Source organism: Neopsephotus bourkii, unplaced genomic scaffold (assembly GCF_033783945.1).
Source record: "Neopsephotus bourkii isolate Nb327-2 ecotype Australia unplaced genomic scaffold, CSIRO-AGI_Nbou_v1 NB_1765, whole genome shotgun sequence".
Lineage (NCBI taxonomy): Eukaryota > Metazoa > Chordata > Aves > Psittaciformes > Psittacidae > Neopsephotus > Neopsephotus bourkii.
In genome coordinates, this window is record NW_026902239.1 from 9339682 (window position 1) to 9363624 (window position 23943).

General features: G+C 40.9%; 1 protein-coding gene across 6 annotated transcripts in view; it reads right to left on the reverse strand.

Annotated features, from left to right (window-relative positions):
- Positions 1 to 23943, reverse strand: part of NCOA7 (nuclear receptor coactivator 7) — an 84429-nt gene that overhangs the window by 28862 nt on the left and 31624 nt on the right. For 5 of the 6 annotated variants that reach the window (XM_061378407.1, XM_061378408.1, XM_061378409.1 and 2 more), the window contains one exon: positions 17422 to 17672. The exons of the other annotated variant lie outside the window; for it this stretch is intronic. In XM_061378407.1, coding sequence (XP_061234391.1) covers positions 17422 to 17672 — 251 coding nt within the window. The remainder of the gene's footprint in view (positions 1 to 17421; positions 17673 to 23943) is intronic. 6 annotated transcript variants of the gene reach the window in all.

Genomic DNA, 23943 nt, shown 5'->3' on the forward strand with positions numbered 1-23943 from the left:
ACTATTTAGTCAGGCTGGGAAAAGTACACAAGTTTTCAGATATGTTAACCCTTGCTTAGCTCTGGAAGAGCACAAAAGGTAGGAAACAGTTAAGAGCAATTATTTCATAGTAACTAGACAGGCATCAGTAAGACCTTGAGGTGGGGGATAAAGTAGCCTAGAGAGATGGATGTGGGGGGACAGATTTTGTAAGCCCACTTACTGTATATGTAGAGAGGACCAGGTCACAAATTATGTTCTACATGAGTGGACATGTCAGAAGGGTGGGAAGCCTGGCTAAGCAAGCAAAACGCCACAATAAACTATTTCTCCAGTTCTTTTATACTCTCTCAGTTCTCCTCCAGGAAGTCAAATGTTTTCTGACATGATGTGAAGGCAACTAGCTCTAGTAGTAGTACCAAAGGCACCCAGAGCACGTGGAGACCTCAGTAACCACATTTCTTTCAGAGATAACTTTAATTAAGAGATCCACATCTCCGCAGGCTTTAATATAAATGCTACTGGCTACTTTTTGAACTTGGACATATAGTGGTGAAGTGACTCACAGCTCTGCCTCCCAAGTTTCCCTTACACGTATACTGAAGATGGGATTGCACAACCACAAGAACTAACTAGGTGCTAATGCAAATCTGGTCACACTGTATTTTTTAGGGAAGGGGCAGAGTGGGTGTACTGAACCTCTCCGTGATTCCAGGAAACATGTAAAACCAGAATTATGCATAAGCAGTAAAATCAATGAGCAATGAGAATAACAAAGCCAAGAGAGAACAGGCAGGAAAATTCAAGCATATTGAAAATAGGTTAGTCTAGAACGGGATCTTTTTCTGCCCTTATTATTGATATACTTATCTCAGTTTCCTAGCAGACTACTCATATTTCATTTTGCAATGCTATGGAAAACCTTAGGGAAAAGGGAAAAAAAAGAAAAAATTATTTAGGAATAATTTGGAAAGCAACTACTGAAGGATTACAACAAAGAGGTCAATCAGTTATCATTCAAAAGACCTTGATGCACGATAGGAGAATTACACCTCTTCAACTACGTAAATAGCTGTGTAAGTAGATAGGTCAAGAAGCATCAAAAGAACCACAGGCTGCCCACAGTGACTTGCAACACGCCACTGCAAGACGGTACCATCACCACCACCGTTACAGACTAACCTCTTGCTGGACAAAATCAGTGTGAGGTTTTGCAGTACTGGCAGGGACACCCACAAACTTCCTGACAGTTTCTGAGCCATCAGGTAGGTTGATGTCTGGCAATACTAACAGGAATGCTGAAGTAAACAAGGGGCCAAAGGACTTCCCACACCAGGTAAACAAAGTTGCTAATCCAAGGAAACAGAGGCAATGGCATACTTGGACCTGAAGTCCATTTTACTCATTAATCTCCGTCTTACCAAAGAATTCAGCATCATGTAAATATGGAATTTTTTTCCCGTCACTAGCTCCCTTGTCTTCCAGAAATCATGGCTTCCCCACAGCAGAGGAGCAGTGGGGCACTAAACTGCACAGTCCCTTCAATACCTCCACACTGGTCCTATGCCAAGGAACCCCACAGTAGCACTGCAACCACACTGCATAAGCAGTGCTTACTTTCGTGTACTTTGTACTTGATTTAATTTCACTGAGCATCCTAATTGATGTTATTTTCAGGGTAAATAAGTAGACAGTCCTTATTAACATTCTGCATGCCACTCACAGTGTCACAGATCTCCAGCATTTTCTCCATTTCACTTTTTCAGTTTGACTAATACTAGCATACTTCAGACTTTATTTCTCTCATCACACAGGCTGTCCTTCTAGTTAGCTTTTCTTCTCCTACCCCATCTTTTCTGAGATGAAGGAAAACTGAACGCAGATTTTGAAATGCAAAAAAAAAAACAAACTGTGTAATGACACAGCGAGAATTTCCTTAAAACTGTAAGGTATTAGTCATATTTTTCAATGTTGCTAAGCACGTCACTACTGCTTTAGGACATTCCAGTCCTATGTCTCTATGATAGATTTGTTAAGACAAAATAGAACTATATTACCACAGTCTAGCAAAGCACCAGGATCAAGGAGTGAAAACCTGAAGGCAGCTTACAAAAATCTGAAATGCAATAAATTCAGGGCAGAACGGCTATCACTTGGAGTAACCTAATCAGAGTACTGATAAGAAATTAAGCAAACAAGGCCTCCTGGGGTAGTTACCTTATCAGTAAATGAGGCCTGATACCAACTATCTTGACAGAGAAGGAATAGAATAAGTATCACTTAAGTCATTCTAGAGAGACACAGAGACCTAAAGAATATGAAAGAAAGTCCTGCTTGGGCTGGTAGAGAAGGAATACAGATCAGTTTATCTGAACAATTTTTTTCCATTTCTGCTTTTGAAACTGACACTTTCTTAACTTTAAGCAATGCTGTTACGTACAGGTTTGTATAGAGGATGATATAATTGCATCTCCACAAGCACCTTTCTGGCTCTTCTCATGGCCCTAGAAGTGCACTGAACAGCATACACACTAAAATTATTACTTTTGAATAGGAAGTCTTTCTCTCAGCTCACCACCACCACAAGGGCCAAATCCCTGTTTTGAGACCCTCCACCCACTCTGACATTCCAGCACTTCCCAGATGCCACAGCAGCCTTCTAGGAAGAAATATTACCCCTCTTTTAGCCAGCTGCAGCAGCTGGGGTGCACATCAATAAAAATGTGGCCATCTGATCAGAGCTATCTCCCTGAGACAGTAAGTTAGACAAACATTTTCTGCTCAGATTTGGGTAGTGGACTGCTACCATGTTAAAGGAAGAAAAGAGAAAAAAACCCAAACCAAACAACCCCACCACCACCACCATCTTGGTTGTCTGGCTTTCTACCCTGCTTCCCCATTTTCCCCACAGCCTACTGCCAATTCTTCACCTTGCTTCTGCGTATTTTTCCTCTACTGAATCATATTACTGGCTTCCTCCTTCTCTACTGCTGAAGTCACTTGAAACAAAAAGGCTGCTGTCCTCTATCACACCACACTTGTGATCCTTTGCTAGTGAAACTCCTCCTGCCATAGAAGAATAGCAGTTCCTCAATCAATACAAATCCAGGCACATGATTAAGTATCTATGCCTTAAACAGCTTTTCACTGTTCTCAATAAAAACTGATTGTGATTCTCCACTAGAATAAGGAGATCACCAGAAAATACAGGGCCCAAACTAAAATGACAAGGAGTTCAAGGAACTGATATAAAAAAAGGTAGTATCTTCTGCTATACATAGGTCAGGTATTTTAAGGCACACTTAAATAAGAATCTGGCTATTGACATTCATGCAATATTCATATACTGCAGCCTCTAAATGAAAAAATGCAAATACCATAAAACTCCCACCACTCAATTTTGGAAGGATGTAGGTTCATGCCCTCCAACTGTCAAGAGGAAAAATGGACATGCTACTGTAAAAAAACAGTGAGGTGCAGCCAGCAGCCCAGAGCTTTAGCTCTAAATCTCAGCTGGAAAACACTATGACAGAAGTTGAAATATAGTGAACTAGAGTATTGCTGACGCTGTGTGTCACCAGGGACCAAGAATGCAGCACTGAAGAGGGGTGACCAGATGACTCTTTATATTGAATATTAGGGTCAGAAGGGAAGTTTTAAGGAGAGGATGCACAGTGCTGTGAACAGGGAGGGCATGCAGAGGATGAGCAGTGAAGCCAGAGGGTTCCTGGCATTTGCTCTAGGTGCTGTCTGAAGACACAGGAAAGATTCATGTCAACCAATAACCTTGTATTGGGCAGAAAACAAACATACTTCTCCAGGTAGAGACCAGTACTTAAGGAACAGGTCATAGCGACGTCTGCCAAAGCACAGCAAGCCTGTAGGGAAAGTCATGCTGTAAGATGCATGTGCCTTGTTGATGGAGGCTGCCTCTGCTCCAGCTCCACTGACACTTATCCTGGGGAAAAAGGAGGTGAGTGGCTCCCAGAGAGCTCTCTCTCACCTTTGTCCAGGTGCAAAGCAGCGTATCTTCAATGTGAAATTTGGAGTCATGGGAAAGAAGAAAGGGGAGAACACAAAGACAGAGGATAAGGGTCCTTGTAGCCAAAACCAGGCAGGACAGGGCTATTGTGAGAGGTAAAGTTTTCTCATAGAGCAGCGAATATAGGTGGGAGAAAAAAAAAAAAAAAGAAAATCAAGATAATTCTTCGGGATCCCAAATATACTCTTCAGGTTTGACAAGGATCAGGCTTTGCTGCTAAATACACATTATGAACAAGTTAAGATATGCATCAGCTGGACAGGAGAATAGCTCCCAGCTGGAATTATCGTATCTGTTTTTCTTTACCCTGGAGTAAACTGGTTACACATGCTTTTCTTTTGTGTTGGGGAACATGTCCTACACGGAGCAGATGCTTTGTGTCCTAAGCCTCTCTGAGGCTGACTGGGTGCGTGAGCAAACATCATCTCCAGCTGCCTGTGGATCAAAACAAAGATCACAGTCCCTTTTGAGTTTCAGGCAGAATTGTAACACACACTGAGACTGTTTTTAAACAGCTGGTAAGATTTCAATACATAATTTTGTATGTCCCTAGGGAATGTAATGCACAGAAATGTAATTATCTTGAACATCTCTCCAAAGGAGAGAGTAGTTCTGTGTTTCAAGATGTGAAAGGAAAACAGGTAAGAGAAAGCAAACTCATTTCTGTTAGTCACACTGTTGGGGAACAGTTGATATGATTTTTAAACCAAGACTCCATGATGCATCTGGAATACTTCTGTAAGCAAAGTGCTTGCAGACACAACTGAACACCTCCTTACACAAGGGTGAAACACGCACTGAGACTAAGCAAAAACCTAGTAATTTGTTAACTGTATTATTAAACTGTATGTGGCTTTGCTTTTGGAGGAGATGTAATTGATGCTGAGATACTAATTGCTCCTTCATTTTGGGGTAGGATTTTTGTAAGTGCTTGGGTCAGGTCTTCCAAGAGCAATGTAGGGGTCTGAAGTAACTGTACCACTACTCATGGAGATTTTACACTAGAGCAATCCAAAATTTTTACTCCTTAGTTTATTGGAATTGACAATTCACGCTGCCATGCCATAACACTAGAAAATGTTTAATCACCAAATGAAGGTAAAGGGTAGCGTCTGCTCTATAGGGGCTGCTCAGATACCTAAAGTTGAACACAACCTGTACATCTGTAGACCTTTGTGACTTGGCCAAGACTGTACAGCTGGAGCTGGGCAAGAAACTTCACTGCAGAGGCAGTCTAACTTTACATTATAAATCAGGTTTGTGCTTTTCAATTTGTACAAAATACATAATTCCCAATTTATATTTGTTCAAGGCAGCTATACAAATGAAAGACAGAAATCTAAGTGGTACAGGAATTAAAACACACAAAAGGAGAATACTTAGGAGAACAGGAGAAAAAAATGAACAGCTCTTAAATTAGAGGGTATTTAGAGCATACTAAAAAACTGAACATAACCGTACAAGACCTTGAGCTCAAAAGCAAAATCAGTACTGCTTATGTAGAGGAAAGCGTTTACAGGATGAACCAAACTCCTCCATATGCAAATACTTCAAAGAAAACTAAAGAAACACATGTCAAGAGTCATTTGATTTCAGTGTAAGTGATGCAATAAGAAGAAAACCCACACAGCTGCTGACTTGACTTCAGAAAAGGTGCAGTGGCCTAGAAAATCAATTTGGTAGCTTTTAAACATAGCTTACTTTTAAGCATAGCTTACTTAAGGCAGAACCTAGGACTGAAGTTTCAGAAGATTTAAAAAGTTAGACCATAAAGAAGTAAGTATACAGCTTTTGTGCTCTGTATTCCTCATTATTCAGCAGTGACAGTGACACCAAATTCTACTTCAGGGCAGGCACAGGGGTATGGTTTCATAAGCCAAATGAATAGCTCCTAAAAGGAGAGTAGCTATTCTCACATCTCTTTCTACCTTGGACTCTGGCTCTCATCTGATCTCACAGAGAGATTACCCAACTGGTTAAAATAATTATCTCAACCTTTTTCTTTGCTGGTCTAGTGAATTGACTCATTTTAACTTCTGGTCAGATAAATGCCAGTGCCAGTTCAGAGGGAGAGAAAAAAACGTAGCTCCTAGCAGGGGGAGGAAGCAAGAGACCTAAGGGTTCACACTGGGGAACATCAAGTTCTTTGTGGCACTCAGCAGTAGTCTGAAGCTATTGCCTAAGGAAACTATAGTCACCAGACATACGGACATAGCCTAAATCTAGCCTGGAATGCTTTAAGGAATAACTTCTTAAAAGAAAGCCTTTTTAGGCATATGAAACCTATTTTTGACTTGTGAGGGACAATCAGAAAGATTCCAATGGCATAAAATCAATAGGTTTTAGCAACAAGTAAGTTGACTGACAAGACAACAGTAAGGAGAATTAACAGATGTTAACAGGGAAGAAAGCACCCATTAGTTTTGAAATAGAGCTTGAACCAGATTAGTATTTGTAAGGAATTATACAATTACTATCTCTAGGGAATCACAAAACTGTTACTACAGCAAAGAACAAGATACAAGCAGCTCCTCTAGTACCAGGAATAAATTGGTAATACAAGCATCATGGAATTACAAGCTATACATCCTAACAGCAGAGTTAATCTTGCCTCTATTACCATTTCATACATTTTCTAGAGTGCTGTTCACCATTAATCACATTCATACGTGAGGTTTTAAGCTGACCAACACTATTTCAAAATGCAACAGTGTACAATTTGGGTTTATTCATATTATGGTATAAAAAAAGTTTCCAGTTCCTCACTTCTGGGGAGTTTAAGTTTTTTGATTACGCTTTGAAACAGTAGATAGTTTCCCAGCTTTTGTTTCTGCACATCCTGCATTAATGTATAAACTCCCAACCCATCCCAACCTGCCTAAACCTCCCAGAGCGAGGCAGCACTTAACCAAGCTTGGTGCCAGCACTGAGTGAAAGAGAGGAAAAGGGGGGTGTGAGGTTGGGGGAGAAAAAGGGGATGAAAATAAAGAAGGGTAGGAGTGACTGAAATAACCAGCCCCATCCCAGCTGAATCAGTGGGGTGGTAGATCCAGGTCCTAACTCTATTCCGCCCTTTTTCTAAAGGACAATTGTTTCGTGATCAGCCCCATGTCTGTTATATGTTAGCACAATTCTTTTTCTGAAGGCTGCCTTTAGTTCCTACTGATGCAGCCTGGATACAGAGACGTGGTAATTTTAACTTGCAATCCACAGCCAGGTGTCCTTCTGCACACTGTTGCGTATTGACAAAGCAGTGGTGAAACAAAAGGAGATCTTGTTACATAAAGCTTTAAGCATAACATTCAAAAGGAAATCCATGGAAAATTTCAAATGGGAAAGTATCTGCAAGTGCTCTCCTGCATTTTTGCATATACGATCTAACTACACTTACTGTGGATATACTTGTAACCATGTATTTATTCTGACCCTGCACAGCCACAGTGAAACTCTGACATGCCTGTAACAATAGGAAGCGATGGCCATTTCTGTGATAGGAGCTTGTTCTCAGACGCTCTGGATAACTACATCACGGTATCATGAAAACTGCGGACTCCTCCTGATCTACTTTTCATTTATCACTAATAATTGTCTCCCCACACAAAAGACGGCCTGCAGCAATGGATGTCTACTACTTAAAGGCAGCTTAAACAGCTACCAGCCATGAGTTCTACAGCTATTAGGGGTGTAATTACGCAGCGTGTGGGTACACATGCTGTTTTCAACCTTAGAAGTGCAAATACCAGCCAAAGCAAAGATGCAGCAATAGGAACTTCAGCATGGGCTGCTACTGGTGTGTGAGGTACACATACAACAAGAACCCCAGAAGTGCACTATTATATCCTCCAGACTGCTTGGTAACAGTATGGTCTAGCTCCCCACTAGCATGATTATCATTACAGAAGTACACAATGTTAAGTCAACCTTCCACAGAAATACCACCTTGCATATGACAGTTCACAGACTCAGCATCCAGAAACCTCCTCCCCATCCAGAGTTCAGCTTTACTTACATAAAAGAAATGAAAAGATTCATATCATCTGCTGTCACTTCTTCCAGTTTCTAGTTCAGGACCATTCAATCAACCCCAAAATCCCTGTGTTTGACAGTCCACCCGCAAAATATCCTGATATCCTCGTGTGTTTGTATAGGAAAAAGGTCCTATTGGGTGCACTGATAAAGTAGAGCTGCAGGACAAAATGAATTTTGTGTTTCACCAGACTTATCATCCAGTGGGACCTTAGCTGTTTTACCACCTCACAAGAGAGACCACAGACTTAAAAGAGAAGTCATATACACCTCAAAAGTTAGGAAGGTGAATTACACGAATGAACTACTTTCCCTGGACTTCTTTAAAAATCAGGGGGAAATTCTCAGTTTAATAAAGACAGTAACAAAGTACCTTATAAGTGCTCCCTTGAATAGCTTTTCCCACCATTATTCAGTGGAGTGCAGTATACATCACCTGTAGATCTCTACTCCATGCAGGTGTTGGAGCTACCAACTCATAATGAAGATCAAACTGCACAGCACAGCTGAAGTATGTCAGTCTTTGAATGCTCTACAGAAATATGCTGTTACTGGGAACTGCAAGAAGCAAGGCACACATATCCCTAGATCAGAGAGACAAGGTTGTTCTTATTTTCTGTCACTTGTCCAGATGAGCAGTTCAGACATTTGGTATCTGCGTGGTCAAGAGCCCAATTCTTGTGCAAACTCTACATCCCATTTTCAGTGGTGTGGCAGATGACATTACCTGTGAACCTTGCTCAGATAAGTGTCAGTACCTAAATTCACCTACCACAAAAGCACCACCATAAAATTTCTCACTGTCCATTGTATCAGGAACTCAGACACAGTACAGAGTGATGAAAACCAGTCTGCCAACAAAGCAGAGCTGAGAGAAGGAATACTTAGGCATCACAGAAGAAGACATGCACATTTTAGAAAGCTGTTAACACTACACATGCTGTTTTCCTTCATTCATTGTGCTGCTTGAACACAAAGCACCTTGACTGCGAAGGCTCTGCTATGCAAGTCAAGCAGGACATCTCTTCAAATCACATGCTGCATGTACCACTTATCTATTGGCTGGTGATTACAAAGTCATAGCTTAAAAATACAGATGAAAAATCACAAAGACTCCAGAGATACGGGACATGCCCTACTTTTGCGTGCAGAGATGAAATCAGCATCTGATGTGTTGCTGACCACCAGCACTTCATCATATAGCTCCTCAGCTAACACAGAAAAGAGCAATTTAGTTTATACACGCTACTGATCCCAAGTGTGATTTGCTGCATCGCATCACAGACATTGTGACAGACTGATGAGACGTGAGGAAAAGTCAGTGTGGAAAGCTAGGAGCGAGTGTTACAAAATGAAAAAGGTGTGACTTCACTTTGTATTATTATTTAAACACATGTGAAAGGAGTTCTGCTTTTCGGAACATTTGGGTGAACTTCTAACAGTGTATTTCACGCACAATATGGGAATTTGTTGAAGAAGAGAAATTAAAAGCCTGCCTTGAGGATACCAGGCTTGAGTTACATAGAATCCCTGAGAATGACTCCCTCGTGCCTCTGCCTGGAGACCAGAAGATCTACAGTATGACTTCAAATGCACTACCTCATGTTCCTTATGTGCTTAAGAATATTCCTGCCTTAAACAGACAGAAATCTTACAAACATAATCCTCATTCTGCAACTACAAAGAGAATATTCTGCCTCTTCTCTGTGGGCAGAGATCCCCCAAAGAGCTACAGGGAATCACTAGGCAGGGGGAGAGACTTCAGCACTGACATACCAGGGATCTGCAAAGAACTGCTTCACAGGTACCCAAGGCATGGGTCCTGGGGACCTGGGTGAGGGAAGAGGCAAAGGATCCAGTCTGCCTGGTCAACAGCCCTCCCGGGAAATGCTGAAGAGAAAAGCCTGTGTGAGTCCAACCCTTTCCCCCAGGACAAGACACACTACCAAAATCACCTCCAACGAACTGCACATCCCCTGCAGGTACCCAGAGTAAGAGCGCAAGACGCAACAGGCAGTTCAGACTACCCCAAACATGCTGAGCCAGGGGTGATCCTGGAAGTGAAGCAGTCACTTACTGCACAGACATGTTTGCCTTCATTACCCCTGGCAGAAATATGACAATTCTCTTCATTAATTCTCTTGACACGCTTCCCTTTCCCCTCCTGCACACAAACACCTGCCACAGCCTGGGAGTGTGCTATGTGACCAACCGCTCCACAGCTTTCCTCCCTTCCCTCGAGGGCCACTTTTCAGAGATGTTAAGTGCATCTGCATTTATATATAATTAAGAACATAAATGTTCACTCTTCCTGAAGATTCAGGCTATGGGAAAAGAGACAGCCCTTGGAAATGCATCTGGTTCTTTCAGCAGCGAGATCAGTTTTAGCTTATCAAACAACAGTCATGTTATCACCCTAGTCTGACCTCAGCAGAATAGGTCACAGGACATCACCATCTTAAATTTTACTTTAGTAACTGCTATAGTAGAATATAACTTTTAAAAAGCATTGAACCCCGGTATTTTTTTCCCAGTGACAGAAATGCCACTTTCTAGTTTTCTGCCTAAATAATTACTGCTACTGTTAAAAAGGTGTCCCTGATTTCTAATCCTCACTTGTTTCTGTCTCCTAAGCCTGCTCACCCTGCTAAAACTCTGCTACGATATTTTAATTACTTACACAAGTAATTTAGAGTAAAGCTCTGGGTCTTTTTCCCCCCAAGAACAATTATAACTGAAGGAGTCTCTCACAGCTTTCTCTAGTCCCCCAAAATTTGCTTCCTCCCCAAGCTGTGCTGAAGAGAGCTCGCAGTAAATCAAGTCAGAGAATATGAGTCAAGAGCAGAAACATTCCCCGTCCCAGCACCCTGGGTTGTGGAGGTTCAGAGAAAGATAACAGTGACAAGTAAAGCAATGAAACAGCTTACACGTAAGGAACACCTCTGCTCCTCAGCCTGGAAATGATGGAAGAGGGGTATTTTATAGAGAGAAGAGTACAAAAAAAAAAAAAGAAAAAGAAAAAGGAAGAACCTTAGGAGGCCCGGAGGTGGTGACTAGGTACTGACTGTTCAACTTCTATCTTTCCAGCTGAAACATACATTAGTTTACTGACTATCAATGGCCAGTCTACAATTTGGTTTTATGTATCCATATGGCTTCACTTCCATCCGACATGAGACTTCAAAACAGCTCAGTCTTCTGTCTTAACTATAGGCTTTGAGGCAACTTGTGTATTGATAGGCAATACCTATGGATTACATACAAAACACCAAGTTTAACTTATCTTTTACTTAGTTTCACAACAAACAGGAGCTTATCCATCATGACAAGAATTAAAAGAGGATTCCACAAGCAACTTTGAGACATTTCCATCCAAATGCTTGGAAGTGCCAACAACATTACTTCTGGTACTTACTGCTCAGATCAAATTCTCCTCCCTGTGGACAAGGCATGCCTTCTGCTTGAGACAGTTTCTAGTAAATACCAATTAACAACTCATCTTGAATATAACCTGGTGGCCTTAACCCTGATCCATCAGGATTTGAGATCATTAGTTCTTATTCCAGAACAAAGTGATCAGAAAATAGCTGCTTTTCAGTCATTTCTCCACCTCATTCTTTCCACATGGCTTCAGCAACCAATGCCAATACATCAACTGCCTGAAGCTTCCCAACCAGCTGCTGCCTACTACAATCAGTTTACACTCGTATGTAAATTATTCCAAACCCCTTGTTATTCTACACAGGCAATTACAAGCAAAGCTCCTCCCTATGCTGGTTTAATTTTGAGATCTTTATTCTGGAAGAAACAAATTATTTCCCTTTTCACCCTGTATCTCATTTTTGCTGCGTGAAGCCAACCTGAAACACAAAGGCTAAAGCAAGGTCTCAGAACTTGGGAAAATTCAGATCCTGCTCCTCTTACTGTTGTATTAAGCAACTTAACACAATAATGAGAAGCCCAGTTTGTAAATCACCTGGATTACTCTAGAATACAAAATACTTTGCTACAGGAATAGGGTTTCAAAATCAAGTCCCCAGAGATTAGGGTTGATTATAGTTAGCTAATTACCAGCGAGAACTTACATGAATTTTCTTATTTTTTTTTAAATGCACTCTACCTTTTTATGGCTAGTACCTTAAGTTCTCAGCTGCATCCTACTGCTGAACAACCACACCAGGTAGTACAAAAGACAAAACTAGGACTTGTTAGTAGAAGGAAGTTTCAATTTTTCAACTCAATATATATTGAAAAGTCCACTTCAGATTAAGCTTATCTAGCAAATGACCTACTTATTAGAAACTATTATGCAACCTGGATTCGGTAGGTGCCCCATCTTTCTGTTAAACTTAAATTACCTATAGATTTTCTGTATTGCAAGCAACTTCCAATTTTGAAACTGCGTAAGCATGGCTGGTATCATGGGAGCGGCCTTCTCTGGTTCTGTGCCAGTTGGGACAAACCTCACCACATTATAAGTGATGAAAATTGCTATGCCCTCTCTGGTTTATTCACTAATATTTGTTCTTGGCCAGCTACCCAGAACATTCAGAGGTTTGGTAACATGCAGCACTACTCCTGTATCACCCTCTGCCCAAGTGGTGGCAGGGAAGACAAGTCAAAAAGGCATCAGTTTTCTGCCTCTGGATTCTGGGGAGATACTCTGGCTCCTCCTGTTCAACATGTAATATTCTATCTCATTAAATGGGCACACACCATTTTCCCTCTCATGGTGCTTAGGACTTTCATATGTTTTGGACAGAAACCAGAGCTACAATAAGAGGAGGTTTTGTTAAGTCTCACCTCCCACTCGCTGCAGAAATTGAACACCATACAGTGAATGAGAAAGATGGCTTTATGATTAGAGAGAAGAACCAACTGGATTTTGCTTTGCTGATAAGACAAAAGTAGCATGTAATGTGGCACAAGTCACCTAAACCAAACTTTTATTTATGATGCATTCTTTAATGAAGACCAAATCCTCACATAGTGCCGATGGCTCGTGTCTGCAAGAAGAATCAGTGGAATCTAGGAATATTCTGCACATCTGGTAGAAAGACACATTATATCATGCTGGAATAAATATACGGATGAAATTCAGTGTTGTGCTCAACCCTAATTTACACCATTGTTACACTGGCTGCTTTCAGGAGGTCACATTTTTTTCCTGTCTTAGTGCTTTCAGTGGCAAACCACAATCACCTTTGTTCATCTTAGCAATTCCTGACAGGAATCCTGATTTCCTTATCTCTCAGGAGTCCATTTAACAGATATATCCCAGAGATGCGCATCCTGCCCTAGAGCAAATAAACTGGTGTTTCCAAGCTGGTAACAATTCCACTGCTGGGTTCCCACAACTTACCTCCTGTTTGTGAAAGTGGTTTAGAGCCCATGACACATGGGGGGGTGGGAGGGGTGGGAGGGTGGGGTAGTGGAACCAAAACAATTAGAAGAAAAAAAAAAGAAAGAAGGAAAGAAAAATAAATTCAAAGCTTAGCAAATCAATATCTTCCAACAAAAACAGGCTTCCCACAGAAAGTGTGTCTGAATGAAGCACCCAAGCTGCAGAGTTAGGTCAACTAGTTTATCCCAAGAAGGGGAGAGCACCTTGGGCACTGGGTACAGTGGGCATGGTGCCTATGCAACCACTGCACAGGGCAAGGCATCCTTGCAAGCTTGACAGCAGATTACTGCAGTAGCAACAGCAGAAAGGTAAAATAAAGCTAAGAAGCCAACTATCACATAAACTGAGAGAGGAAGCAAGAACAAGGAGAAAGGAATGTTATTTCCCCTAGTCCTCAGGAAAGAACAAGCCGTATCAGCGCTCCACCTGTTTTAAGACGAGAAAACAAGGGCTATACCTGCAAAGCTATGTCTTATAGGCTGGGATTTGGAGACCGAATGATAAAAATTACTCCAGAACTAGAGAGCCACTGAAGAACATTAGTGCTAAGAGAGAAGAAAGTATGAGGCTATACTGGAGAAACCATCTGGCAGCAGGACCTGGTCTGCCATTGAGCAAAAGAAATGCTCAGCACCTCATACCATTAGGTTATTTCTAACGGTGCCACCACAGTGCTAGCAGATACGCTGTACAGCACAGTGATGGCTGGGAAGAGGGACGCTGGAGGATCCCTTTACACCAACTCCTCCTCGGCTCGGCGGTGCCACCCACCGGCTGCAGGTATTAACGCAGCCCGGCCCCGGGAGATCAGACGAAGAGTTCCTGGCTCCACCACTGACCGCGCTTCCATCTTCTCCACATCACAGAAGTTTTTTAAGCGCTCTCTTTCCTGGACGGTGTGTCAGGGAGCACTGCCACCTCCAGTTCTCTGCAGCTTTTAGAAACTGCCTTATAGTCTTTCCACCGGAGAAGAGGGATTTACCAAGCCAACAACATCTTTCTGACACAGTATCAGCCCTTGCAGAAGTCCATTAAAATGCATGACATTCAAACTGAGAGCAAGGATGTCACAGCATTTACAAATTCATAAAGCAAACACATTCACAAATTTTTAATGAAGGGACATGGTGTGCAAGGAACAAATTATAGTGAGATGTGAAGTTCCTAGCCCAATCTCATAGAACAATAAATAAAGAAGGATTTATAGTCCTGTGAAATATGAAAAGGAGATTATTCAGAGGACAAGGGTCTTCATTCTGTTAGAGTGACAGACACAACCCTTGTAGTCTCAAAGCATCTTATGACAAGACCTCCATTAAGCCACAAAATAAAGTATGTATGTAATCATCCGATCAATACACGTAACAATATCCAAGACTGTTGCTACATCTAATGTATTCTTCTTGTGACTAGGAAAACTAAGCATTTTGGCAAAGAGGCGCAGAAAGCATTTAGAAAAAGAATTCGTAATTTCTGCATCACATTTTCTTAATGTCCTAGACACCAAGTCAAAGCTGGGTAATTGGGAAGAAACAACCATCAAACAAAACCCCAAGCCCTTGTGCAAACACACCCAGAAAAATGGTTAACCATAAGAAAGAGAGAGGGACTATTTTAGTCACAGCACTTCACAAACATCAATAAAGGGACAACTCAGAAACTCATGTGGAAGAAAAAAAAAAACCTGCAGGAGATGCATCCATTATGTTAGATATGAAGACAGGTGTATATACACAGATAATCCCTCACAGCCAATGCCATGAAAGCAGATCAGCAATTAAGAAAATAAAGTCCTTACAGTGGCACCAGTACAATCCTACCACTTCAGCTAACACAGCTTCCAGCGGGGAACTGCTGACTGAGCATCTCCTGGCAGAACTCAGCTCTGTGAGACAGATGGTTTTGTCCTCTGCCACATTCAGGTAAAGGCCAAGTATTTAAACAAGTCCAGTTCTTACAGGCTGCTAGGGGCATAGGGAGAGCTCTCAAACACTGCCCGGGATGCTCACAAAGGTAACAGCTTTCAGGAGAGCGGCACTAACAAACAGCTAAGCAGGTAACCACCACCAGGTATAGCTGCAGTGGACAGAGGCGGCTGTAAGGCATGCAGACTAATAAATACTATGGCAACTAAGGATTCTGCTGAAATGACTTTATTTGAGAGCTGCATAGGGAACATGGAGCTATTGCACTTGTTTCACAACCAACTTTTTTCCATCTCTCTTTAAACTTTCACTTCCACAATTCTGATGCTCTAGCTGGGTTAAAGCCTTTACTTAGGAACAGCCAAAAGCAGGCATTTGAACAACAAGGGAGTCTCTCTCTCTACAGCTTTTGTCAGTTGGGTCTGTGCTCAAGACAATAGCAGCATTAAATTACTGTAGTTCTCAACAGAAATTCTGTAATTCTGCAGAACCCAGAGGCTTTGCAGAACCATGGCATGATGGACAGCAGCATGTCAAACTACCCCTGCAATGATGCCAGTGCACACAAAACATGGGAACACTTACACAACAAACATTAGTCCAACCTGAGTTTGTATTGACTGTTGGATCACAAGCCAAAGACAACCTGGAGAGCTTTACATTCTCCCTCACCAGCCCTGCCTCACTCTTCCATGAAAAGAGGGATACCATTGTCCTCCTTGTCGCTGCCGCAACAACCTACTGAAACACTAGCGAAACAGAATTCTGCTACCTCACAAAACCCTAAATTCCCCTAGGTACAAGCAAACAATAAATCAGTCTTTTAGCAGAGGCACTTTAATAGGAATGCAACAGAAGTTTGTATTTTAGTGTATTTGCCTTTTTTAAAAATTACCATTCTAAAAAACCAGAAAGCATTCGCAGGTTCATTCATTAAAAATTCTCCAGTTTTCCTCCACAGATTTCATTTCAACAGAAGCATAGGCAAGACTTGAGACAGACAAACATGTTTTCTTTTAACTTCCAAACTACTGATCTCGCTAGATTCAGGCCTGCCAAAAATTCTGGACTGATCAATAAATCACTGTAAGCTCTTGAGCTTGGCAGGAAACACCACACCAAGCTTTATCTTCTTTTTTGCAAGTCCTGTGTTGCCTCACAAAATACAATCTCCAGGTGTCGAGCAGTCTGCACATGCTATTCAATGCATAACAACATTTTTACCATGGACTCATTTCTTTCTCCTACTTAGGAGCTGTCCATTCACACACACACTGTGAGCAGGAAAGAAGTCTGCTTTGGGATAGCTACAATTTTCTGTTCCTTTCCTTCTCTTCACAGGATTCCTTACACAACAGAACCAGGGTTCCCTTAATCTAAGAGTTCATTCCTAAATTATATCTAAAATTACTTAGAGTATCTAAAAATTTACAATCCAGAACTGCAAACAGATGTGTGACTCATCTCACATATTTATGCAAAAACTTTTTTTTTCCTGGAATTAATTGCAAGAATAAATCTAAAGAAGGTGTTTATGATTAACTAATAACCAAAGCTACTGATACTGTTAGCAGGGGTGAAAGGGAAACAAGCTTTCCAGCATGTAAGTCTTTCACATCTTATTTAAAAACATATAGTTAATTTACTTACCTGCTCATACTTCAACAGACAGAATGAATATGAATTAAGACTGAAGTCTTAAACAATATACATCAATTTATGAAATGACTCCTCCCCAAAAAAGCCACAAAATATTGAAGACAAATCTTAAAAAAAAAAAAAAATACAGTGATAAACTTAATTGTTGCCTAAAACAACACTGAGACTTAGATCTGAGAAAGAAGAAATACATATTTTTTTGAGAACTGCAAGGTTAAAGTTAGAAGCAGATGATATTCAAAACTACATTATTTTGTTTGGCTTTACAGGAAGGCTGTTCAAAGTCAATTATTTTTTTAAGGAAATCCTACATAATATGTGAAAAGTACACTACAAGCTATCAAAACAAACATGTTAATGCTATAGTATTTTGAAATACAACTCACCAGTACTATAGTATCTTTTAAGTTCTGTGCGTCTGATGTCTTTCAGTTGGTTGTACTTTTTCTTTTTCTTTTCTTTGTCTGGAGCTGTTTCCTTTTCCCCAGCAACTTTACAGTTGTCTTCAGAGGAACTGATTTGCTCCAAAATAACTTTACTTTCATCATCGTTCTCAGGTGTTTTGGAAACAGGAGATCCAGGGGAACTGGCAGAGACAGTCTCAGTGTTTTGTTTGGCTTGCCTTTTCTTTTTCAAACTATGCATAAAGAAAAAACCCACAACATTAACATGATACCAACCTCTACAGACAAGTTAAGTCACTTGCTAACTTGAGGTTTTTTAAATTAATTTAATACCAGGAGTTCTCAGAATTCAGTAAAACCCACACATTTTGCATCAGTAACTTGGAAACTAAGATTATCCAACAGCATGCTCTACAATCATATCATCATCTCAAGGCTATCTTCTCAAGAATAACAAAAAAGGTAATAAAGTTTTGCTACTGTTTACTGAGGAAGAGGGACAGGGAAAAAGAAACAACATTAAGAAGTTGTTTTGTTTTAAACCACCATACATCCAAACGCAGAAACAAGATACCTGCAGTCATGTTTTCAAGATCGAGGTTATGATAAAAGACAACCTCAGATCATAATGTATTATAATGCAACAGCTAACATAACAATTTCACAGCCAGCTGCTCCTGCTTTATAAAGCTGTTTGTTTTGATATAAACTTGTTATTTCTTTCCATTTTGTCCAAGGTTATCTCCCAGCCACCACCAATGCTTCTCCACATCTGTTCTTGCACAACCCATGCCAGCTTGTACTCCAAGTGTCACTCAGCATCCCCTTCGGCAATGTGACCAATGTGGCTGCAAAGTGCTTATGCAGGAACATTTTCCAGCTCCTGTAGCTCTTCTGAGAGAACTCTTAGCAAGCTGCCGATAAATCTTCCAAATTATCACTATAGCAACAAGAGTATTTTCTTTTTAGAAGACTCCTTAAAGCACAGCTCAAGTGAGAAACATGTCTCAGGATTCCTAACACTGAATTTTTTGCTAAATCACCATCTTTAGCACTGACTCTGCTTAGCGAGAGCAAAGGCTGACTTAAAGGGTCAGCATCAATAACACAGTCCTCAGTTAAGAATCTCTGACACGTACCACACAAAATGAAAAACTAATGTAATGGACCTTCTCTCTAGTAATTTAGCTTTTAAGTTACAAGGTACCTAAGAGAGGGAGTAGCGTATTTATGTTGTTGATGGTAAAAACTGTTACAAGCACAGGAAGATTTATGCATAGAAGATACAATGGGTAACCACAAATGGTAAAAGGTTACAAGATCTCACAGCAGTAGTTTACATAGGAAAAACCTAGTATCTTCAGTTACTAACATAATGCAGGAACTTCAGAAATTCTTCCAGCTTTTTTTTTCATATTTATATGCTCTTCATATATTTTTTTTACAAGCTACAACATAAAGATAAATGCACAGCACATTTGAAAATTACAGTTAAGACATTTCAGGCTGCATACCTTTCTTGTTTTAAATAAAACCAATTCCTAAACTTATATATCCAGCTTGAGACCTCTGTGAAGGATCAGTTTATGAAACCACGTGTGACCAACACACTCCAGTGAAACATTTCAAAAGCTGTGTCTATCCCACACATATGTATATGTGTTTCTTAAATGCTTCCCAAAAGACAGCAGCAGAAGATTCACATTCTGTAGCCAACTCAGTGAAGATGCTGTGGTTCCCCATTCATTCAGATCCACTGATTTGTGAGACAAGTAGTATCAGTAGTTCAGGCTTTGCACAGAAAAAGAGATTTATTGTGTGTGAAACTTTACATATCAAGTTCTGACTACATGTGAAAACAACCTATAGGGATTTATAAAAGATAAAAGTGAATACATCTATATAATAAATGAAGTGTTTTGTTTAGACTAATGAAAATTCGTGTACGCAGAGGAAGCTTATTTTTGACTAACACACCAGTCCTGAACAAAGGCTGCTGTGGCAACCGCAAAACATTACAGTCACATTGCATACACAATGTCTATATTTAGCCTGGCAGAAATCTTTGCAAAGCAGCCCTCTATGCTGAAACAGCAAGTCCTTACCATGGCTGTACTTGATTCTAGACTTGTAAATGAAACACATCCCTGACTTTGACTCAGCAGCCTTCCTGTATGTGTGCCTATTACAGAGTACCCAAATCATCTGGTCCAGCAGATGTGAACTAGCAAGCACCCACTAGCAGCCCCGTTTCTATGCACACTGCACCGAAGACTTCTGTCCCCAGATTCGTAGTCTATTTCTTTTGATCCTAAACTCTATTAAGTAAGCTTTCCATAGTATAAATGTAGTATGTCAAAACAACAAAAAAAGCTGCTAATGGAAACACTGAACCTTTTTACCTTTTTTTTTTTTTTTTTTTTTTTTTGAGGAAAAGGAAGAATAAAGAGGAAAATCCTCTCTTACAGGTCAACAGTCTCCATGACAATACTAACAGCTTCCACCGGTACTCTCCTTAAAATATATTCATTTGAATGAGTTTTCAAAGTTGCCCCAGGCAACTTTGAGAATAAAGAGCTGAAACAGAACTGGTCCACTAGTGATAAAAAAAAAGGACAGATGACACCCTGAACTGACTCAATGCAACATACCTTACCAATGCTTTACCCCTCAGTGTTTAATCTTGCCCAATTCCCATATACTACAACCCACCGAGAGCTCACTACACAACCTATAGCATGCCCAGCAAGCAGCTGCTGCTGCAAATGGGTAGTGCCACAGGGACTTTTCGGGTAAAACTGATCAAGAATCTGTGCACTCCGTAATTCCTACTCCATCCTCAAGGCAGGCATCAGATTCTGAGATGTTGCCAAGCCTACTCCTCCTGCCCACTGCTCTAAGGCAATGACCATGCAACTCTCAAAGCAGCAACCTTCGCACTAGAAAAAATACTAGATGAGGGCCAAGTATCCACAACATTCCTCACAGGACTCAGACTTACTACAACTCTGCCTACGGTTACGAACTCTGCAAGGAAGATGCTGCTTGTAAAGCCTGGCCAAAATTACCCCAAACCCTCCACTTGACTTAGTCAACTGTAATATGCCAAGGAATCAAAACAAGCTTTCAATAGCATTTTAAGCTATAACAGCAGCCTGAAATTTACTATGCTTTTTGACATTATATGCACCCTCTTAGTAAAGCAAATACAAAGTCCTCCACACACAAGGCAATTAATTAGTAACACACACAGGTATGGTGCAGCAGTTTGGGCTGTGAAGAGCACATGTGGAGGGTTTACTGCTTAAAAAAAACTCCATCCCCTTGAGGTATCCCCTACAGCCTCCACTCGCCCTTCTCTCACACTGACTTGTGCATCCCAGCAAGGCAGGTTGGGCACTCACACACACTCACAGCCCCTGTGCTGCTCAGATTTCAAACCCACCATCTCCTGAAGAAGTTGGAGGCTGAAGGCTTCATCTGCTCTTCTCCCAGCTCTCGGGTATCACCCACCTTCACAGCAAAAGCTGCCATTAACACCGATTCAAGAACACCATTTGTCAAATTACTTCCTTTTTCAAATACTTTAGAAGATTTTAAATGGTTTTGTTCAGTTTTGAAGGTAATTTCTCTGAACAAAAACAACATTCAGCCTAACGGTTATGAGAGCAAAGGGGAGATGAAGGCCAAATAAAAAAGTAAATAAACAAACGCCCTCAGTGTCAGGTTTTGTAATTAAATCGGCCTTCTGGACAAAACAATATGCATCTTTTCCAGTGAACAGATAAGGTGTTATTGCAGAAGATGTTTGTTTTTCAGTATCGAAGTCAATGAGTATGCTGTGTTTTACCAGGGAAGTTGCTACGGGAAGGAAGAGGGAGAAAGAAAAAGGGAGGGTGGGAGAAACAAACAGCTTATCTGCAAAACCACTCTGTTTTCTGAAGAGTCTTACACATCTGTAATTTCATTTAGACACCAGATAACATTTCTCAAGCTAATTGGTTCTGGCAGGCAAAACATTTCTTCTGAATTTATATAGAGGCAGCTCCTCAAAGTGTCTTCTGAGCAACAACTGGTAAGCTGTTTCCTAAGTCCGTCCAAACAGAGCTTCCCAGTGAAAGTTTTCAGTTCATGTATGCTCCCGTATGTATGCTCCCGTATGTATGCTCCCGTATGTATGCTCCCGTATGTATGCTCCCGTATGTATGCTCCCGTATGTATGCTCCCGTATGTATGCTCCCGTATGTATGCTCCCGTATACAACGGATGGCATGGGGGCTTTTCCACCAAGTTCCAAGAGAATCAGAGGAAGAGGTTCTTAATGGGCACTGTGAGATGGATGCAAAGATCTTTCAGACATCTACCTTATAGAAGGAACAGGGAGCAGAAGCTTTCTAGAACACAAAGAACATCCCCATACCATTTAATGAAGACTAATGAACTGAAATGGACATAATCTCACAACAGGCAGGTAAAAATACAAGGTTAGCAGTGCTCACTTAAATCAATTTGCAACTGACTGCTTAATAGCTCAGGCACTGACTTACAGGAAGAGACAGGGAAGATTTCAAGAAACAGCCTGCTTCATCTTCCAGACCCAAGTCTGTCTGACTGCCTACAAAAGGCAAATACATTTTTAAAATAAAAGAGCCTGAACTGCCATTGCACTAAGAATGTACATAGTTGGTCTAAAAAGAAAACTGATGAGAGAAATGAGGTGTTATTTCATCTGCACAACTTTCATTAGAAGACTACAAGCAACCAGTAAAGCTCTGCAACTTTTGACACTGACACAATAGAGAAATGGAATCTGATAATATTTCTTTTTTCCTAGAAATTGAATTCGGTTTTGGTCAATAGTATTCAGCAGAGATGCCTAACAAACAACTGAGTAAGACCTCAGTTGATATATAATAATTAGACAAAGAGCACTACATAGAATATTCTAAAACAACTCCTAAAGCATGATTTTTATGGTGTATTAAGAAAAAAAAAAATCATATACTACAGACAATTCTTGCCTTAGAAACAAAAGCATCAAACAAAGTGGCACTCCAAAAATGGTAATAAAAAACAAAATAAGAGGGAAGGGAGAAGAAATCTTCATTTTATCTTGAAGCTCACACAGTTTTCCTTTCGGGAATTTTCCACAATGTGCATCCTCTAAAACATGCCTTGATATCTGGCATACAATCAGCTTGACATCCTGCACAGCACAAACAGATCATGTTCTGCAAATGCTGGGTTTTTTTCAAATCCACTTATGCATTTATGCAGTCAGATTAACTGAACTTGTAAAAAAGAGCTTTAAAACACTTCAAGCATCTTAATCTGGTTTGTTCCTAGCAGGATTTCTGTTCATTTACTTTGTATACAAAATTACATACACCCCAATTATTTTATTCAGAATTAAACATTTTCATCTTAATTCAAACCTCTGCACTCAATATGTAGTAATTCCTTTGTACCTTACATGCATTTCTTCACCCATCCAGAACAGCTAAATAAACACATGACATTAAAAAAATGATATACAGAAACCTGTCGTGGTTTAAACTCAGTCAGGCAGCTCGTTCACTCACTCCACCCCTCCTTTCCCTCCCCCTACTCCCGGAGGGACAGAGACGAGAATCAAAAAGAATGCAACTCCCACGGGTTGAGATAAGAACAGTTTAGTAACTAAGGTATAACATAAATCACTACTGCTATCACCAATAATTGTAATGATAAAGGAAATAACAACGGAAGAGAATACAACACCCCATCACCAGCCGACTAATAACTCGCCCCCCCCAGCCCAACCAAGCACCGACCGATACCTAGTCCAACCCCACAGTCCTAGCCCTTCCGGGTAACTCTCAGTTACATTCTGGGCATCACATGCTGTGGTATGGAATACCTCTTTGGTCAGTTTGGGTCAGGTGTCCTGCCTCTGCTTCCTCCCGGCTTCCCCTCCTCCCTGGCAGAGCATGAGGCTCAGAAAGTCCTTGGCCAGACCAAACATCCGAGCAGTAACTAAAAACATCGGTGTTATTAGCACCGTTCCGAGGCCGAAAGTCAAAAACAGATCACTGCACCAGCTACTAAGAAGAAGAAGAAAAACTGACTGCTACTGCTGAACCCAGGACAAAACCTTACAGTAAAAACTTCCATTAGGCACCCACTGGTTAGATCCTAGTCAGCTATATTCCAGCCCACACAGATCATACATCTCCCCTTCACCAGACTGGTGCCAGCACAACCCAGCCAGCTCCACGCACTGCTGTGCTCTAGTCCCATCTAATGCAACCTTACGAATACACAATCTCAGACAAAATAAATCATTACCGTTTGCAAAGCCAAAAGAAGTCAGACTGCTTGCCAGACTGCAACGCTTAGCTCCGGACTTCCTCAGTGTGGCTACTTTCACTTCTCAACAGGAATGAATACAAAGCTGTTCCCCCTCGGTGAGAAATCTTCCTAAAGCTAAAGAGCTTCCGCCCTGCAAAAAGGCATGCTCCATAA